Source organism: Mustela erminea, chromosome 12, assembly GCF_009829155.1.
Source record: "Mustela erminea isolate mMusErm1 chromosome 12, mMusErm1.Pri, whole genome shotgun sequence".
Classification (NCBI taxonomy): domain Eukaryota; kingdom Metazoa; phylum Chordata; class Mammalia; order Carnivora; family Mustelidae; genus Mustela; species Mustela erminea.
Window position 1 is genome coordinate 35,931,490 of NC_045625.1, and position 20,233 is coordinate 35,951,722.

A 20,233-nucleotide genomic window follows, 5' to 3' on the forward strand; every position below is an offset into this window, starting at 1 on the left:
AAGACATTTCTGTAACTCCTCTTGAATATTTTTTAAAAGATTTTATTTATTTGACAGAGAGAGATACAGTGAGAGAGGGAATACAAGCAGGAAGAGTGGGAAACAGAGAAGCAGGCTTCCATCTGGGCAGAAAGCCCAACACGGGGCTCTATCCCAGGACCCTTGGATCATGACCTGAGCTGAAGGCAGACGCTTAACAACTGAGGCACCCAGGTGTCCCACTCCTCTTGAAATTTTTTACAGCAGAGTAAAATAAAATTTATTCTTTCCCATTTTGCCATTGTAAGGTAATTTCTCTCATGGTTTTCAGTGTCCATTGATGAAAAAATATTTTCCTAGATTGTGAAGAAACACTTCAGAAAATTAATAACAAAATGCTTGAGTGGTGCCTGGGTGGCTCAGTGGGTTAAGCCTCTGCCTTTGGCTCAGGTCATGATCTCAGGGTCCTGGGATCGAGCCCCGCACTGGGCTCCCAGCTCTGAAGAGCCTGCTTCTCCCTCTTTTTTTGACCCTCACCCTGTTTTTTTGCCCATCCACTCTCTCTCAAATAAATAAAATCTTTTAAAAAACACCCCAAACTGTTGAATTCAATCCTCAGTTGTGACATGTATTATTTTTTTCTCATCACAAACTACTGTATTCTAATAACTGGTTCAAATTATTTTGGTCATAAAGAGAACAGAACAAAAAACTGCACTGATGAATGCAAACACTATAGCACTGAAAAATGCTTAACTCCTCTTTTAAAATATTACCACAACCTAGGGTATATTTTGGATTATTTCTCTTCTGAAGGTCAATTTGATTTTTTTTATTGTGTTATGTCAACTTGATTTTTAAGATTTTCTTTATTTATTTGACTGAGAGAGAGATCACAAGTAGGCAGAGAGGCAGCCAGAGGGGGAGGGGAAGCAGGCTCCCTGCTGAGCAGAGAGCCTGATGTGGGGCTCAATCCTAGGACCCTGGGATCATGACCTGAGCCAAAGGCAGAAGGTTAACCCACTGAGCCACCCAGGCACCCCCAACTTGATTTGTATAAACAGTTATGTATCATCAGAGTCTTATACTTGTGAGTAAGGCACATGGGATATAATTTTATGTCAGACATAAGATGTATCTCTGGGACAGTAAGACTATTTTCTTGTTTCCTACCTTGTCACTTAAGGCAATAAATAAAGACAATTCCAAATATGCTTCAAGTAATAGCAACTTGGTAGAATATCAGGTCTGGAGACACCCGTGGTGGGGCAAGATCTCATGGCATGAGATTTGGGTTCTTTTTTTTAAATCATTGTTTTTATTTTTAAATTTTTGTGGTGGACAGCAAAGCAAAGTTTATTGAGAGTACAAAGCTCCTGAAGAAGGAGGGGACCCGAGAGGGTTGCCTGGGATTGGGGTTATTTTATTTTTTTTTTAAGATTTTATTTATTTGACACAGAGAGACAGTGAGAGAGGGAACACAAGCAGGGAAAGTAGGAGACGGAGAAGCAGGCCTCCGCAGAACAGGGAGCCCAATGCGGGGCTCGATGTGGGGCTCCATCCCAGGACCCTGGGATCATGACCTGAGCTGAAAGCTGATGCTTAACGACTTAGCCACCCAGGCACCCCTGAGATTTGGGTTCTTATCTCTGCCTTCTTAACTACAGGATTTTAGGCAAGTCACTTAACCTCTTTTAGCTCCAGTTTCCCTCTCTATAAAACTGGGTTCCTTTTTCTTTTTCTGCTTACTTAAGAGGGCTGTTGTGAAGATTGTGGGAGATAATATAAATGCAAGCAATTTAGGGCACCTGGGTGGCTCAGTCAGTTAAGTGGCTGTCTTGGGCTCTATTTGTGATCTTGGGGTCTTGGGATGGAGCCCCGTGTCCGGCTTCCCTGCTCAATAGGGAATCTGCTTCTCTCTCTCCCTCTGACTCTCCCCCCTGCTCAAGCTCTCACTCACTCTCTCTCAAAAAATCTTTAAAAAACATGCAAGCAATTTGTAAAACTATAAAGTGATACACAAATATAAGGTGGTCCTAAGGGTAGTATTATATTAAAGGTACATTGATTTTATCTATTTCATTTTTAAAGATTTTACTTATTTGACAGAGAGAGACACAGTAAGAGAGGGAACATAAGCAGGAGGAGTGGGAGAGGAAGCAGCAGGCTTCCCATGGATTAGGGAGCCTGATGTGGGGCTTGATCCCAGGACCCTGGGAACATGACCTGAGCTGAAGGCAGATGCTTAATGACTGTGCCACCCAGGCACCCCAGGTACATTGATTTTAAAGGATATGATTGATTTGGTTACCTAAATTCTTGTTTGTTACCAAAAAAAAAAAAAAAAAAAGCCTTCTCATTTTTTTTTTTTTTTTTTTAAATTTTAAAGTAGTCTCCATGCCCAGGGTGGAACCCAGTGTGGGGTCTGAACCCATAACCTGAGATCAATACAGGAGCCGAGACCAAGGTCAGATGCTCAACCGACTGAGCCACCCAAACGCCCCAAAAGCCTTCTTAATTTTTAATCATTCATTGTTTCTAAAAGAGGTTTAAGTAAATTCATGGATGTCATAGTCATATTTGATTACTAAAGAAACTAGGATATGTGGGGATACTGTGAAATTGTGAAGCAACAAGACAACTCAACTTATCCTTCAGGAAGTCTTGTCAGAGATAATGGGACTGATCTTGGGGACAATTCAGGTAGACTCTGTGACAGATCACTGCTGAAAATCAAGGTCAGAAGCATCAAGTTTGAACCCTATCCAATGACTGAATCTTCTATATGACTAAGACGTTGTCTTCTACTTGAATATCTCCAGTGACTAGAAGCTCACTAGTTGCCTATCCATCCAATTGCTGGACAACACTCCCTATTAGAAAGCTCTTAGATTAAGCCATTACAAATGATATCAAACCAAGCCCACCTGTAGCCATCCTAGATTCTATGACATATTCTCTGTCAATGAGTCCTCAGGCCCCTCCTCACCTTCCACTTTCTCTTCTGACATCACAGTGTGACACAATGAGAGTGAGAGGAAAAACAAGTGCACCCAGTGATCTCCCTTTTTCATGGCTTCCACCAAAGTATTGTCATAAAATGAAAACTTAGGATCAGCCAGTTTGTTGTAGGAGAAGTCGACCTTTTCTGTTTCCTAGAACATATAAGCCAGAACAAACTTCTCAGTGGCAGCCTGACACTTTACAGAAGGTCTGTTTGGGGACAACTTCTGGAATGAAATAAGAACTCTTAGCAGGAGGATGGGAAGAGAAAATCAAGATAAATGGAGGAGACTCTGTGCTGGTTTCTAAGGTCTTTCTAGCTCTGACCTGAACCATCCATTCCCTTGGGCCAGAAAAGATCCATCCCACAGGAGAAAAACTGAGGGCTAGTTGGCAGACCCTTCTTGTCCCCTTTCTTCCCCAGCTACCCTGAATGATCAATGGCCATCTTTAGGCTCTACTCTTCCAAGTCCCAAATCCAGGGTAATCAAACTTGAGGAAATGGAGGGGGGACGGTAACTGCTCCATAATAGTAAATGGTATCTGGAAAAATTTTGTCTCTGGATGCCTTCTGTCTGATTTTGGGGCCTGGGAAGGGAACTTAACCCTAAGTACAGTGATATCACTGTGTTGCACTACTTCTGTCTAACCACACAGGTGGCTAGAGAGGAATACTGCAAAATAGAGGCAAGGCTGTATAACAAGGAAGCTTCAGTACATACCTATTGATCACAGACTTAATTTTGAGCCATTTTACTTGACTTGTCAGCATACCTGGTCCCTTCCTGCCTCTAACCCTCAAGGACCCAATATTCACTAACATTTTCCCAGTTCCTTTAGATATTGACTCTCATTCTCCATTTCAGCTAGGCTTGTAGTGACCATCTTGGGTAAACATGACTCCGTTTGGCTGTGAGACTCTATTGTCCCCATCCTGGAGTGTCATATTAATAACAAACTTCTCCAATCCATACCAGAACTCTCAAGGATATTTCTCTAGCTCTTTGTGGTTATGGTTCTACATCTGCTGGGTCCCAGTACGTCAAGTATAGACGTAACTGTCCTGGTTGGTGCTATGTCTGGAACAGGGACGTTTGTAGTAAGCTATATTGGCTCTTTCCTTCTTCTTTCTTCTTTAAAATTTTTATTTATTTACTTGAGAGAGAGAGAGTGAGAGTGAGAGAAGGAGCAGGGAGAGAGGGAGAGCAGACTCCCTGCTGAGTGGAGAGCCCAACTCAGGGCTGGATCACGGGACTCTGGGATCATGACCTGAGTCAAAGGCAGATGCTTAACTGACTGAACTACCCAGATGCTCTTTCCTATATACCATCTAGAAGGAGTTTTGTCACAGCAGTGAGGAAGTATGGTCAGGTCCAGAACCAAGCCCTAGACCTGGCCAACCACAGAACTATGAGCTCTGGGAAGTTTGTGGGTTCAGTAATTTAAGATAATTCACTATGTAGCATCTCCTGAGGCTTTTCTAGAACTGGGATCTTACACCGGCACACTTTTTGAAACTGGAAGCTGGTGAGTGATGATAGAAAAGTTGGAGGGTAGGCATGAGGTAGATCCTGCATTACCATCTTATATGCAATAGGGAGTCACAGCAGTTTTTTTTTTCTGGAAATGATATAATTAGATTTGTGTCAGAGAAAGTCCTCTGGTAGCAGCAGGAGAATATACTGGAACTAACAAGATGTGAAGCAGGGAGACCAGTTAGGAGGCCATTGAGTAATTCATAAGAGAAATGATGTAGTAACAATAAATATTAAATTAAGAGAATAGTTTGAAAATATAGGGAACTAGAACTGATACATGATATGAGGGGTGACAGAGGGAAAGAGTTAAAAATAATTTTATATTTCCTAATTGGGCCCCTGAATAGGTGATAAGACCATTCACTGAGATAGGATACCTGTCAGGAGGATATTTTTTACAGGCTGAACTGGAGATACTTGAAGGATTTACAGGTAGTGACGAAAGCAGGCATATATAGTTTGAAGCTTAGGTAAGAGATCAAAGCTAGTTTCTAATCCCCCCTTCCAGACAAGTAATGTTGGAGAACATTAGATCTGGCTGGATACAGGAGTGATACAGGGCAGTCTTGGAGCTGCAGTACAGCATGATCTGAGAGGCAGAATTCATGGAAAATTCTGAGACTGTAAGCCAAAGAACCAGTTAAATAAGGTGGAAAGGCAAATCCAGGTACTACACAAAGGATGGAAACTGGGGATACCAGGTGAGAGGAAGGGGATTCAGAATGGAGGGTAGAGGTAGTAATCGAGTAAACTCTTTAAGACACTATGGCATAGCTATAGAGAGTTTCTATAAAATATCTTTAGTCATGGCCATGGGTAGGAGGGAGCAACAGAGGATTCCTTAGATAGATGGATTTGGAGGTCATCAATAAGTAGGTGGTAGTTAAAGCCATGTAAATACATGAGATTATTCAGGTAAACTATACAGATGGGGAAGAGGTTCAATAAGAGAGCCTTGGAGAACATCAGCTCCTGTGGCCAAGTTGATGAGAAAAAGCAATTAGACAGGAAGAAAAAACAAAAAGAGAGTTATTTAACAGAAGCCAATAGACAGGAACTTTAAGAAAAAGTGGAGATGAAGTGTTAAAATCTGCAGAGAAGTTGGGTAAGGATTTAACAGCAAGTAGTCAACTAGGATAGTTGGCTAGGAAACTATGCTAGTTGGCTAGGATAGTTTCAGTGGATATGTTAGGACAGAGTCTGACTACAGAGAGTAGATTGAAGAATGAAAGAAAGGTGAGGAGTTAGAGACCTCTGTAATTGCCTTTTTACTTATACGGCTCCTCCTCCAGTCTGCCAATTCTTTGAAGGTAGGGAACATGTCTTTTTTGTTTTTCTCCAACCTTCAGCATTTACTCAAAGTCTGACATATGGTTGATAGTATTTTGGACTGGTGGAGACAGATAATGGCTAGAGGGTAATGCACGAATAGTTCTAAGTGCTTTTAAAAAATATATGAATAAAAATAAAATATAAAAATTTATTATTAGTGGTTATCTCTGTTTAATGGGCTAAGGGTTATTTTACTATTTATTTTAACTACATATTTTATTTTAAATTAATACTCTTTATTTTTTTAAATTTTATTTTTAAAGATTGTATTCATTCATTTGACACAGAAAGAGAGAGAGCACAAGCAGGGAGAGTGGGAGAGGGAGAAATAGACTCCCCGCTGAGCAGGGAGCCTGACGTGGGATTCAACCCCAGGACCCTGGGATCACGACCTGAGCTGAAGGCAGATGCCTAACTGACTGAGCCACCCAGGTGCCCAATACTCCTTTTTTTTTTTTTTAATTTTATTAATTTATTTGACAGAGAGAGAGATCACAAGCAGGCAGAGAGGCAGGCAGAGAGAGAGAGGAAGCAGGCTCCCTGGTGAGTAGAGAGTCGGATGTGGAGCTCGATCCCAGGACCTGAGATCATGACCTGAGCTGAAGGTCATGATACATTATTATGAACTAAAGTCTGTAGTTTACACTAGAATTCATTCTGCATTGTAAAGTTCTATGGGTTTTGAAACATGCATATTTTAATGAATCCACCATGACAGCATCACACAGAATAACTGCACCCGCCCTAAAAATCTCGTGTGCTCCACTGCTTCATCTCTCTTTCCACCTCTCCCCAAACCCCTGGCAACCACTGATCTTTTTACTGTCTTTACTGTTTTGCCTTTTCCAGAATTTCATATAGTTGAAATCATACAGTATATGCCTTTTCAGATTGGCTTCTTGCATTTAGCAATATGCTAAGTGAAAATTTAAAGTTCTTCCCTGGGGCACCTGGGTGGCTCAGTCATTAGGCATCTGCCTTCGGCTCAGGTCGACAGTTCCAGGGTCCTGGGATTGTGCCGCACTGGGCTCCCTGCTTAGCAGGAGGCCTGCTTCTCCCTCTCCCACTCATCCTGCTTGTGTGCCCTTTCTCCCCCTGCTTGTCTCTCTCTCTGTGTCAAATAAATAAATAAATAAAATCTTAAAAAAAAAAAAAAGTTCTTCCCTGGGGGACCTGGGTGGCTCAGTTAGTTAAGTGTCTGCCTTTGGCTCTGTCATGATCTCAGGGTCCTGGGATCAGCTCTGCATTGGGTTCCCTGCTCAGTGGAGAGTCTGTTTCTCCCTCTTCCTCCTCCTGCTTGTGCTCTCTAATAAATAAATATAATCTTTATTTAAAAAAGTTCTTCCTTGTGTTTGTGTGTATGTGGCTTGATAGCTCATTTCTTTTTACTGCTGCAAAACATTCCATTGTATGGATGTACTAAGCATTATTTTATTTTATTTTTTTAAAAGATTTTATTTATTTATTTGACAGAGATCACAAGTAGGCAGAGAGGTAGGTGGGGATGGCTGGGTGGGGGAAGCAGGCTCCCCGCTGAGCAGAGAGCCCAATGTGGGGCTCGATCCCAGGACCCTGATCCCAGGACCCTGAGACCATGGCCTGAGCTGAAGGCAGAGGCTTTAACCCACTGAGCTTCTTGGGCGCCCCAGCATTTTTTTAAAGAAAGGGAAAACTTGAATGGAGGGGAAAGAATCACATTAAGGAGATAACTTTTAGATACTAAGAAAGAGAGAGCTTAGGACTGACTGAGGTTCCTGAAGAAGTGGGAAGGATGTGGGGAAAAAAAGAATTCTCATATACTTTGGTGGGATTATTAACTGATGCAATCTATCTAGAGAGCAATATGGCAATGTTAAATGCATTAAAAATGTGGCCACCCTTTGACCAGCTTGTATTCCCTACAAACTACAACTTTGTTTATATTGCCAAGGTCATTACAAGAGTGCCTGGAAGAGGACTGAAAGCAGAAGCAGAAGAAGAAGAAGAAGAAGGAGAAGAAGGAGGAGGAGGAGGAGGGGAGGGGAAGGGGGAGGAGGGGGAGAAAAATATTCTTTCCCATTCCCAATATTTTTGGAGAGATATAAATGAGGCAGTAGTTGGGAGCTGGAGTTAGCTATTTGGTACATAAGTCAAGTGGCTAAGGGTTTGGAACTGGTTCTAGAAGGAAAGGGACAGGGTAAGGAGTACCATGAAGGTAAAAGAGAAAGCCCTATGAAGGGATGCTTAAAATCAAATCCATAAACATAAACTGAGATTTAATACTTGAGAAAATAGTCAGAATGAACCAGCCAGAAATAGGAAGAATGAATAGGAAGATATTTTTATAATTGTGTGAGTTAGGACTATTAAATATATCACAAATCCTAAAACTATAAAGGAAAAAGACTGACAGACTTGGTCACACACATTAGAAACTTCTACACAGAAAAAAATGATAAACAAAACCCAAAAGACAAAAATGGGGAAAGTAACTATAATGTATGTGCCAAAGGAAGAGTTGGTGTTTTTACTATATAAAGAGTGCTTTCAAAAAAAAAAAAAAGAGTGCTTTCAAATAAGAAGAAAAGGGCAAAGAGTATCAACAGGTGACTCATAAAATATTATAAATAGTAAATTAAGTGGGAAGGGGAAGGAAAATAAGGACATAAAAATGATTCAATCTGATTAGTAAACAGAGGAAGATAAATTACATGAGATGTCATTTTTTACCAATTAAATTTCTAAAGATTAAAAGATGATTAAAACCCAGCACTGATATGGATATGGGAAGAAAAGAATTCTCAGATACTTTGGTGAGATTATAAATTGATGCAATCTATCTAGAGAACAATATGGCAATACTAATGCATTAAAAATGTGGCTACACTTTGACCAGCCAATTTCAATTCTAGGACTTTATTCTAAACAAATAATTATCAGAAGAAGAGACAAAAATGTATATACCAAGCTGCTTACCACAATATTATTTATAATAGCAAAAGAAAATGGAATAAAAATAGGGGGTTGTTTAAATAAATTAAGGTACACTAATACTATTGGATATGCCACTCATTCAAAATGATGATGTAGACCTAAATCTACTGACATGGAAACAAGACTACAATATACACCAAGTGCATAAAAAGGAGAGTGAAAATAGCATACATGCTATAATACTTCTTCTTTCCTTCCTTTTCTTTCTTTCCTTCCTTATTTTATTTCTTCTCCTTCCTTCCTTCCTCCCATCCATCCATTCATATGTCTATCATTAGATCTTGATGTATATGTGTGTGCATATACACACATGAAAAATATCTGAAAGAGTATACCTCTTAATTTTACACTGGTTTTCTACAAGGGATTGAGTGACTTTAACTTTCTTCTTCATACATTTCTGTATAGTTTGGACTTTTTTTTTTATAGTGAGCATAGATTATTTTTTAAACAGAAAAAAACAAAGGTATTTTCATTTTATTTTATTTTTTTAATAGTTATTTTTTTAAAGATTTTATTTATTTATTTGACAGAGAGAGATCACAAGTAGGCAGAGAGGCAGGCAGAGAGAGAGAGGAGGAAGCAGGCTCCCTGCTGAGCAAAAAGCCCGATGCGGGACTCGATCCCAGGACCCTGAGATCATGACCTGAGCCGAAGGCAGCAGCTTAACCCACTGAGCCACCCAGGAGCCCGGTATTTTCATTTTAAAACACAGATTTCAAAAAAAGAATTAATCAACAAATGGGAGTTTGAACTATAAAATATGAATGTTTAAAATGCAAGGAATTCTTGGGATGCCTGGGTGGCTCAGTCAGGTAAGTGTCTGCCTTCAGCTCAGGTCATGATCCTGGAGTCCTGGGTCTGAGTCCTACATTAGGCTCCCTGCTCAGCAGGGAGCCTGCTTCTTCCTCTGCCCCCTGCTTGCGTTCTCTCTCTCTGACAAATAAAATCTTAAAAAAAAAAAAACAAAAAAAAAAACCACAAACCCAAATCCCATTGAACAAATGGCCTACAAATAAACATAGGCCATTTGTACAATGCTTTCTGATATTACGGAGCCAATAAAAGCTTTACTATTTCAGGAGCTAAGGGACTCCCAATTTGTGTTAACGATGTTGCTATGCAGCACAGCCTTAGCTCCCACATGCATTTTACAGGGAGCTGCAATCACTCACCTCAGAGACTTCTACTCTTTGTCCATTCTTGTCATAGCCATAACCTGTTGGTAAGGAAACAGAGCAGAGACTTGGCAAGGGTTTTATTTTATTTATATATTTTTATTTATTTGACAGAGAGAGAGAGACTCACTGTCTTGAGAGAGGGAACACAAGCAGGGTGAGTGGGAGAGGGAGAAGCAGGCCCCCTGCAGAGCAGGGAGCCCGATGTGAGACTCAATCCCAGGACCCTGGGTTCGTGACCTGAGCTGAAGTCAGATGCACTGACTGAGCCACTCAGGTGCCCCTTGGCGAGGGTTTTAAAGAAAGGTTTAAAATTTTTTTGTTGTGGTAAAATACATGTCACATAAAATGTTAACTATTATTTAGTGTACAATTCAGTGGCATTCATTATGTTCCTTTGATAGCTTCTCTCAAGCCTGCTTATTGGTCTGAAGTGGAGATTAGCAGCTTCATCAACATGCTGGTTTCTCCGTCTGATTTAGTATGAGTGAACTGACATCTCAAGACATCAGGAATATCTTGAGGACAGAGATTAAGTCTTGTACATCTTGGTATTTCCAATTTCCAACACAATGGTTTACCTCTATAAGGTGTTAAATAAATGCTTTTTGGTAAGCAGGTAAATGGAGGGATCTTTGCCTAGCGAATAGGGAAGGCTGAAGATTAAGAGGTAAATGTGAATTTCAGAGGCATATAGATTTAGAGGGAGATTATTCTTGGAAACAATTTGCAAGGTAGAATTTCCCTAGGACTCAGGGAAAGCAGGAAGGCATGCATACCATAGATTATCCCATTAATAGAACACTTATTGAAAATCATGATGTTCTGAGTCAGGGTTCCAGTTTTGTCGGAGAACACATATTTGACCTGGCCAAGTTCCTCATTAAGGGTGGTGGTGCGAGCCTGTGCTGGTGTGTTCTTTGGTGCATAATACATCTTCCGATCCCAGTTGATATAGCAACTGTTGCCCAATCTTATTATCTCAACACTGAAGAAAGCAAGAAAAGAAGGGTCCTGGGTCAGAAGAGATCAAATACATCATCTTGGTTTCCTTCTTAACAGTCCTATGATAGGTCAGGGTGAGGACCTGAAAATCAGAGTATCTTCCTTGGGAACCTACCAGGGATTTTGAAGGACTCTTCCCACCAGCCAACCCATTGTAATTCTGATTTTGACTATTATTATTCAGGGCTTTACCACCTGAGACATACTTAATTTTGCTGAGGCATAACCCCTTTTCATTCTTTCTTCTTCCAAAACATACCCAGGAAAAGTAAAATATTTTGAATTTCTGCAGTAATGCAAAGCCTGACAGAATTAAGAACTAACTACTAAAAGGCTGCCTAGGTTAAATTAGAGGATTACTTTAACTGTCATGTAAATCCACGGTAAAGAAGAGAGAGAAACTTGAAACACTCAAACTTCTTTGTAAGAAGAAGGGAAGGATGTCTGAAAATTAGAAACAGCTGATTATAGAAGCTGACCTGATAAATTTCCAGGCAGACCCAGTCTACCTGTGGGGTAGCTTCTCCCTCACCACCAACCCTAATAGTGTCTTCCTTACTTTATCTGAATTTTCCCTATTGCCTATTCACATTCCTCTTCTATTCCAAGTAAGGTACATTATAGATTCTTTTTTTTTTTTAATTAAATTTTTTTTAAAGATTTTATTTATTTGACAGAGAGAAATCACAAGTAGACGGAGAGGCAGGCAGAGAGAGAGAGAGGGAAGCAGGCTCCCTGCTGAGCAGAGAGCCCGATGCGGGACTCGATCCCAGGACCCTGAGATCATGACCTGAGCTGAAGGCAGCGGCTTAACCCACTGAGCCACCCAGGTGCCCTTTTTTTTTTTTTAAATTTTTTTTTTACATTATAGATTCTTTATGGTTAACAAGCATCTTCATTTTAAAACAGTTAAGATTTTTAAGAGGCCTCCTTCCTATCATTATTCATGCTTAATGTGTGTTAGTTTTGATAGCTTCTAAGAGACAGCTGCATTGAGCAATGTGGATTTTTTTATTTCAGGTGAGGTGGGAGGGTTCTAGCCCACATTATTGACTACTGGACCTCATGCACTGACTTTTGATTCCTCCCTTCCTTGCCATACTAACCAATACAGCAATTTCTCTAAACCCAAACATTTAATCAGATTATTTCTATCCTTAGAAAGGTCTTTCTGGCTTTTAGGATAAAATCCAGACTACTTGTCCTGGCATTTAAGGCTCTCTTGGATCTAATATTAAATTACCATCCAACATTTTATCCTAGGCTACTCACTGTTCTCTGACTAGATCAAGCTTTTAAAAAACACCAAACCTTCATACAAACTGATATTTCTTTTTTTTTTTTAAAAGATTTTATTTATTTATTTGACAGAGAGAAATCACAAGTAGATGGAGAGGCAGGCAGAGAGAGAGAGAGAGAGGGAAGCAGGCTCCCTGCTGAGCAGAGCGTCCGATGCGGGACTCGATCCCAGGACCCTGAGATCATGACCTGAGCCGAAGGCAGCGGCTTAACCCACTGAGCCACCCAGGCGCCCCCAAACTGATATTTCTGTTTGCAATATTGTTTTGCTATTTTTACTTGGTGAATTCTACTCTTTTCTCAAGTATCAGTTTGATTGTTACTTTTTGGAAATCCCCAAGGTTCTCCAAGTAGAATCAACCCATTCCTCTTCTAGTCTCTCACAGCATTCCCATACATACTCCTACTACATCATTTTCTATACTGTACAATAATTTTTAAAAGATTTTATTTATTTATTTGACAGAGAGAAGCACATTCAGAGAGGGAACACAAGCAGGGGGAGGGGCAGAGGGAGAAGCAGGCTCCCTGCTGAGTGGAGAACCTGATACGGGGCTCCATCTCAGGACCCTGGGATCATGACCTGAGCTGGAGGCAGACACTTAACCTACAAAGCCACCCAGGTGGCCCTGTACTTTTTAAAGTATCTGTTTCCATGGCTATGTTATAAGCTTATCTAGAGAAGCAGCTGTCTTGTTATTCATGCTTCTATTTCTTTCTTTCTTTTTTTTTTTTTTAAGGTTTTATTTATTTATTTGACAGACAGAGATCACAAGTAGGCAGACAGGCAGGCAGAGAGAGGGAGAGGAGGAAGCAGGCTCCCTGCAGAGCAGAGAGCCCGATGCGGGACTCGATCCCAGGACCCTGAGATCATGACCTGAGCCAAAGGCAGCCGCCCAACCCACTGAGCCACCCAGGCGCCCCATGCTTCTATTTCTAACACCTATTATAGTGCTTGGCACATAGTAGGTGCTCAATAAATATTAAATTAATAAGATAATTTTGTCACTTAAGGTGCTTTTCAGGTTGGACTGTCACAGTGCAGGGCTTAGGAAACTTGGAAAGAAGGATACGAAAATGTGTCTGGGTGCATATTGTGAAAGGGAATGAGGAAAACAGAAAAAGGAGATCAGAGTAAAAATTTATTTTATCTATTTCAAATTTTTGTCCATGCAAAGGAGGAGGAAACATCCTTTTCTGTACCAACTTTTAGAAACCAGAATTTAGGTCATAATTATACCTATCTACCATTTGTCACATTGTTTCTACGGGAAAACAGAATGTGAGTTCTGATTAAATGATTTACAAATGAATATTTGGAACCTATCTCATTGATTAACTGTGGCTCCCTGGCTTGTGCTTTAGCATCACCCAATTTCTGTACATTTTTTCTAAGTATTGCATGGGTTGATATGTCTTTGTCCTTTTTTAAAAGATTTCATTTATTTATTTGACAGAGAGAGATACAACGAAAGAGGGAACACAAGCAGGGAGAGTGGGAGAGGGAGAAGCAGGCTCTCCATGGAGCAGGGAGCCCAGGACTCTGGGATCATGACCTAAGCCAAAGGCAGATGCTTAACAACTGAGCCACTGAGGTGCCCCTAGTCATTTAAATTATAAGCCATTTGAGGGTAGGGATGATTTTCTTTTGTATAACTCACATAGTATCTAGCACAGTATCCTGGATATGGAAAGTAGTTACACAATCTCTAGACATTTTTTTTTTTAACACTTGGATAAGAAGTTTGGCAGTTTATCTTTTATTATTATTATTATTATTAAGATTTATTTATTTGAGAGTGAGAGAGAAAGAGAAGCACAAGCAGAAGGGAGCCAGGGAGAGGGAGAGAGAATCCTAAGGTTACTCCACATTGAGTGTGGAGCCAGATGTGGGGCTCAATCTCAGGACCCTGAAATCATAACCTGAGCTGAAACCATGTTGGTCTTTTAACTTACTGCGCCACCCAGGCACCCCATCTCTAGACATTTCTAGAGTGTTTTGTACACTGGGCACTGTGGGAAGGAAACAGTTAAAGAGCACACAATCTATGTTATCTAAACATTCACAGTCTATTTGGTAAGTTAAGCAGGAAGTAAAATGTCAGTTTCTCCCCCTATAACACAAAGTGGTCAAAAAAGCCTACCTGACATAAAGGGAAATGGGCACCATAGTGTTGAGAATAATGAAATAGGACCAGAATGTGAGGATGGCAGAGACTACTGATGAAGACACATATTCTTCCCATGGTAGAAAATCCTGGAAGTAGTAGCCTTTCTTGTTCTCCCAAATGCCATGCCCAATTGCTAGGATAAAACACATGCCACCTAAAAACAGGAAAATCTGAAAAATCAAAAAAAGAATTAACATTTCATCCAAGACATATGCTGCTTCAGACCTACCTTTTGGAGACTTACCTCTCAACAAACTTCTCTCTCTTCTTGGAGGTGAGGGGGGCCTATAGTTTATAGGCTCTAACCAGTACTACCCAGAATAGAAAAAAAAAAAAGGTCTAGCAGGAGGCATCTTTGGGACTTTGAAGGGAAATAAAAGTAACTAAACTAGGGGAGCCTGGGTGGCTCAGTCGTTAAGCATCTGCCTTCAGCGCAGGTCATGATCCCAGGATCTGCTGGGTGGGAAGCCTGCTTCTCTGTCTCCCACTCCCCTGCTTGTGTTCCCTCTCTCACTGTGTCTCTCTCTGTCAAATAAATAAATAAAATCTTTTAAAAAGTAACTAAACTATATTAAACACTTATTACATATCAGCAACTGTGCTGAGTACTTTATGTATATTATTTAATTTAATATTTATAAAACCTCTTTTTTAGTAATAGATAAGGAACTTGATATTAAAAACAGAAAAGTGTTTTTCCTAAAGTTACTTTGCTGCTAACTAGCATGGAACCCAATGTGGGGCTCAATCTCATGACCCTGAGATCATGACCTGAGCCAAAACCAAGAGTCAGCTGCTTAACTGACTGCACCATCCAGATGCCCCTAAAGATAATACCTTCTTACCCAAGATCATGGTTCCAAATTAGCTCAATCTGCCATCAGGTTGAGAGAGAAAAGGGTATAGAGGGACAAGGAAGCAAAAAAGACAAATTTGAGAATGATGTTTAGAAAAGAAGTTTGGGAAGAGGAGATAATCTTCCTGAACTCATTTTTCAAGGCCAGATTACCCTGGTACCAAAGCCAGACAAGGACACTACAAGAGAAAAAAACAATAAGCCAATATCTTTGATGAATATAGATGCAAAACTTCTCAACAAAATACTAGCAAACCAAAGTCAACAACACATTTAAAGGATCAAACATTGTGATCAATTGGGATTTAGACACTAATGAAAGAAAGAGAAGATACAAATAAACATAAAGATATTCTATGTTCACGGACTGGAACAATAAACATTGTTAAATTCTATACTACGCAAAGCTATCTATAGAGTCAATGGAACGCCTATCAAGATTCCAATGGCATTTTTTCCCACAGATATAGAAAAATTAATCCTAAAATTTCTATAGAACCCTAAAAAACTGTGAATGGCCAAAGTAATCTTAAGAAAGAAAACTAAGCTAGATGCATCACATGTCCTCATTTCAGACTATATTACAAAGCTATACTAATCAAATCAGTATGGGTGCCTCAGTTGGTTAAGCAGCTACCTTTGGCTCGGGTCATGATCCCAGTGTCTGGATCAACCCCCACATCGGGCTCTTTGCTCAGTGGGAAGCCTGCTTCTCCCCTGCCTGCCGCTGTCTCTGCTTGTAGCTTGCTCTCCACCACCCCGCCGTGTCACATCAATCAAAGCTTAAAACAAAAAACAAAAACAACGTATGATACTCTGGCATAAACACAGACATATACACCAATGGAACAGAGTCAAGAGTCCAGAAATAAACCCATGCACATAAGGCCAACTGATACTGGACAAGGGAGGCAAGAAAACTCAATGGAGAAAAGACAGACCCTTCAATAAATGGTGCTCAAAAAACTAGATAATCATATGTAAAAGGGTAAAACTGGACCCCTATCTTATACCTCTCACAAAAATTTACTCAAAATGGATTAAAGGCTTAAATGTAAGACCTGAAACCATAAAATTCCTAGAGAAAAAGCTCTTTTGACAGCAGTCTGGCAATGATTTTATGGATGTGACAACCAAAAGCACAAGCAACAAAAGCAAAAATGAATAAGTGCGATTACATCAAATTAAAGTCTTCTACACAACAAAAGAAATGATTGACAAATAAAAAGGCAATCTATGGAATGAAAAAAGATATTTGCAAATTGTGTATCTGATAAGAGGTTAATATCCAAAATACATATGGAAGTCATGTAACTCAACAGCAAATAGCAAAAAAGCAAATAATTCAATTAAATAGAGGGCAAAGGACCTAAATAGATAAGAGGTTTATTTTTAATTAAAATTTCTTTTAAGATTTTATTTATTTATTTGCGAGAGAGAGAGTATGCACACACAAGTGAGGAGGGGTGAGGAGCAGAGGGAGAAGGAGAAGCAGACTTCCTACCGAGCAGAGAGCTGTACATGGGGCTCCATCCCAGGACCCTGAGACCATGACCTGAGCTGAAGGTAGGCATTTAACCGACTGAGCCATCCAGGCACCCCAATAATAGGTTTCAAATATTTGTTTCGTATTTAGATTTCAAATGCCCAAAAGGTATGTGAAAAGATACTCAACATCGCTAATTATCAGGGAAATGCAAATCAAAACCACAATGAGATGTCACCTTAGAAATGCTATAATCAAAGAATGTTAGAATGGCTGTAATTAAAAAAAAAGAGATAACACGTACTGGGGGGATGTACACTATGGATGGGAATGTAAATTGGTACAGCCGTTATGAAAACAGTTTGGATGCTCCTGAGAAAATTAAAACTAGAACTACCATACAATCTAGTAATTCCTCTTCTGAGTATATATCCAAAGGATATTAAATTATTATCTTGAGGAGTTATCTGTATCCCCATGTTCACTGTGCCATTATTTACAAAAGCCGAGACATGGAAATCACCTAAGTGTCTACTGACAGATGAACAGATAAAGAAAATGTGTTACACACACACACACACACACACACACGAGTATTAGTCAACCATAAAAAAGAAGAAAATTCTGCTATTTGTGACAACATGGATGAACCTTGATGGCATTATGCTAAGTGAAATAAGTCAGAGAAAGATAAATACTCTGATACTCTATATGTGGAATTTAAAACAAAAACAAAGTCCCATAAAAACAGACAGCAGATTGGTGATTGCTAGAGGCTAAGGGTAGGCGAGGAGGAGTGGGGTGAAGGTGGTAAAAGACCACAAAGTTCCAGTATAAGATATTTATAAGATATTTAAGTTCCGGAGATGTAATGAACAGCATGGTGACTAGGCCTAACAATCCTGTATTGTATATTTGAAAGTTGCTGAGAGAGTAGATCTTAAAAGCTCTTACCACCAAACTAACAAACAAAAGAATTATACCTCTGTGAGGTATGAATGTGTTAACTATCCTTAGTGTGGTAATTATTTCACTATATATTTGACATATGCATATATCAAATCACTGTATGGTACACCTTAAACTCATACAGCATTACATGCCAATTATATCTTAAAATATATGTATATATGTTCTTTTTTGACAGCTTCTTTGGCTCAGCATAATTTTTTTTGTTTTGAAATTTATTTATGTTTTTGCATCTACTGATAGTTCATTTATTTTTATTGCTGAGTAGCCTTCTATTGTATGGATATTGCACAATTTGTTTCCTAATTTGTTAGACATTTGAGTTTTCCCAGTTTATGGCTATTGCAAAGAGCTGTGCCAAACATGTGTGCACAAGATTTTACATGGATATATGCTTTTATTTCCTTAGTAAATATCTAGAATTGGACTTGCTGGATCCTACAGTAAATTTATATTTAACGTTTTAGGAAACTGCTAAATGCTTTCCAAAGTTGTTGTACAATTTTACATTCCATTTACGTTAGATGCCCACATACCTTTAGAGCAGACAGATATGATATTACTGTTGAACCATTTCTAAGTCTGCTCAATGATCTTCATACCTGTGCACTTTGTCACAAAGTGTAACTAGCTCAAAGCAATACATTCCCACTGCTAGATGGCTGGAGTTCTCATCTTTGAGTTGCTGATGGGAAAAGTACTTGTTTTTGAGGGGAAAGTCTTTGAAGACAAGTGTATAAAACGCAGAAGGAGTAGGTCTAACTGAGACCATTCTCAGAAAATGAGATTTTAAAAAACTTTCTATTATGAAAAATTTCAAATATATATTAAGTTATATAAATGGTATAATGAATACCTATGTACCCATCACTCAGTTTCAACAACTATCAATTCATTGCCAGTCTTACTTCATTTAAACTTCCTCTTCCCCTTTTCTTAAAAAAATTTTTTTAAATGATTTTATTTATTTATTTGACAGAGATCACAGTAGGCAGAGAGGCAGGCAGAGAGAGATGGTGGAGAGAAGCAGGCTCCCCGCTGAGAGAGAACAGAGAGCCCGATGCGGGACTCGATCCCAGGACCCTGAGATCATGACCTGAGCCGAAGGCAGAGGCTTAACTGACTGAGCCACCCAGGTACCCTCCTCTTCCCCTTTTACACAAATTTCTCACATTATATAATTTTATCTGTTTAATATATACCTTTAAAGGATATTATTTAAACACATAATCACAATACTTTTATCACCTAAAAATTAAAAGTAAATCCTTAGTGTCATTCAATATTTGAGATTTTAGTGTTGAATGAGTAATAGGATGGGGGAGAACCAAAGAGAGGAAGACTGAAAAAAAAAAATTAAAACCTGCTTTTATTTCTAGTCAAACACAGATTCATACTGAGTAGCTGAGCTCTTTGTGATGGTCTCTCTGGAGCTATAAAACCATTTCTTCTCAATCTTATTCCTATTTCTTTCTCCTTCTTTTCAATGTGAACTCAAGGCTATCCTCATTATTCAGATCAAACCTCAATGATGAATTCTATTGGTCCCACCTTCCTTTTTGGATAATCTATGTGGCCAGCATTAAATTTGAGTCCATATTTGGCACTATTTCATCAGCTCCAGTGGGAGAGAAAATGGGGAAGGTAAAAGAATAAATTATTATTTATAAATAGAGATTTATTTATAATTTATTTTTTTGTTATAAATTATTAAATTAATTATTTCTTTCAAAGCTGTGGGAAAATATTACAGGGGAACTTCAACCTGCTCATCTCTGTTGCCTGGATAACTGAGAATTACCCATGATTTCTAGTGATGTGCCCTGCCTCTACTGTGAGACCATGAGTCCCCTAGGACCAGATCTTTCTGTTCAGATTAAGCCACCAGAAAGGAAAATTACCTCTATGAGACCAAATTCCATAGGCAGAGCTTCCCCCTCAGTGTGAGGCCTGTAGGGGCAGGACACAGTCTGCTCTTTCCTCATTCCCAGAACTTTTCTTGCTATCCCAAGGCTTTCTAAGCCCTTGCAGATGTTCTATGTCTCTTATTGTGATGGAGTTTATTGGTATGTAGTCTCTAACACTTCATCTTGCTTCTTTTCTATAGTTAGAAACAAATAAGTAATTGGTTGTGACTACAAACCCCAGGTTATTTATTATCAGAGCCAGTCAGATCCAAGAAGAGCAGACAGCATTCCATTTCACAAAAAGTAGTACCAGTAAACGTTTAGAGATACTCAATTTTGTCACTGTTGACAAAACTAACAGAGAACTGCTAAGGATGTCCCTGTCACAGGGGAGCTCCCAGGTTTCACAGGCAGCTGTAAACAAAAAGTATTCCTTGGTCCTTTGACCTTCACATCTGCACTTTTCATTGTTCCTCCCCCAAAATATATCCTAGATGTCTGGCACCACTCAAATTTCAAACACTGCTTCTTTACTCA

The 20,233-nt window shown here is 39.4% G+C and overlaps 1 protein-coding gene across 11 annotated transcripts in view; it reads right to left on the minus strand.

The window, feature by feature from the left end:
* LOC116570649 (phospholipid-transporting ATPase FetA-like) overlaps nucleotides 1-20,233 on the minus strand; it is a 116,905-nt gene that overhangs the window by 17,628 nt on the left and 79,044 nt on the right. For 9 of the 11 annotated variants that reach the window (XM_032308024.1, XM_032308028.1, XM_032308025.1 and 6 more), the window contains 4 exons: nucleotides 14,452-14,648; nucleotides 10,783-10,991; nucleotides 10,001-10,044; nucleotides 2,969-3,134 (listed from right to left, as the gene is read on the minus strand). In XM_032308024.1, coding sequence (XP_032163915.1) covers nucleotides 2,969-3,134; nucleotides 10,001-10,044; nucleotides 10,783-10,991; nucleotides 14,452-14,648 — 616 coding nt within the window. The remainder of the gene's footprint in view (nucleotides 1-2,968; nucleotides 3,135-10,000; nucleotides 10,045-10,782; nucleotides 10,992-14,451; nucleotides 14,649-20,233) is intronic. The other 2 variants (XM_032308029.1, XM_032308034.1) reach the window with 1 other exon arrangement.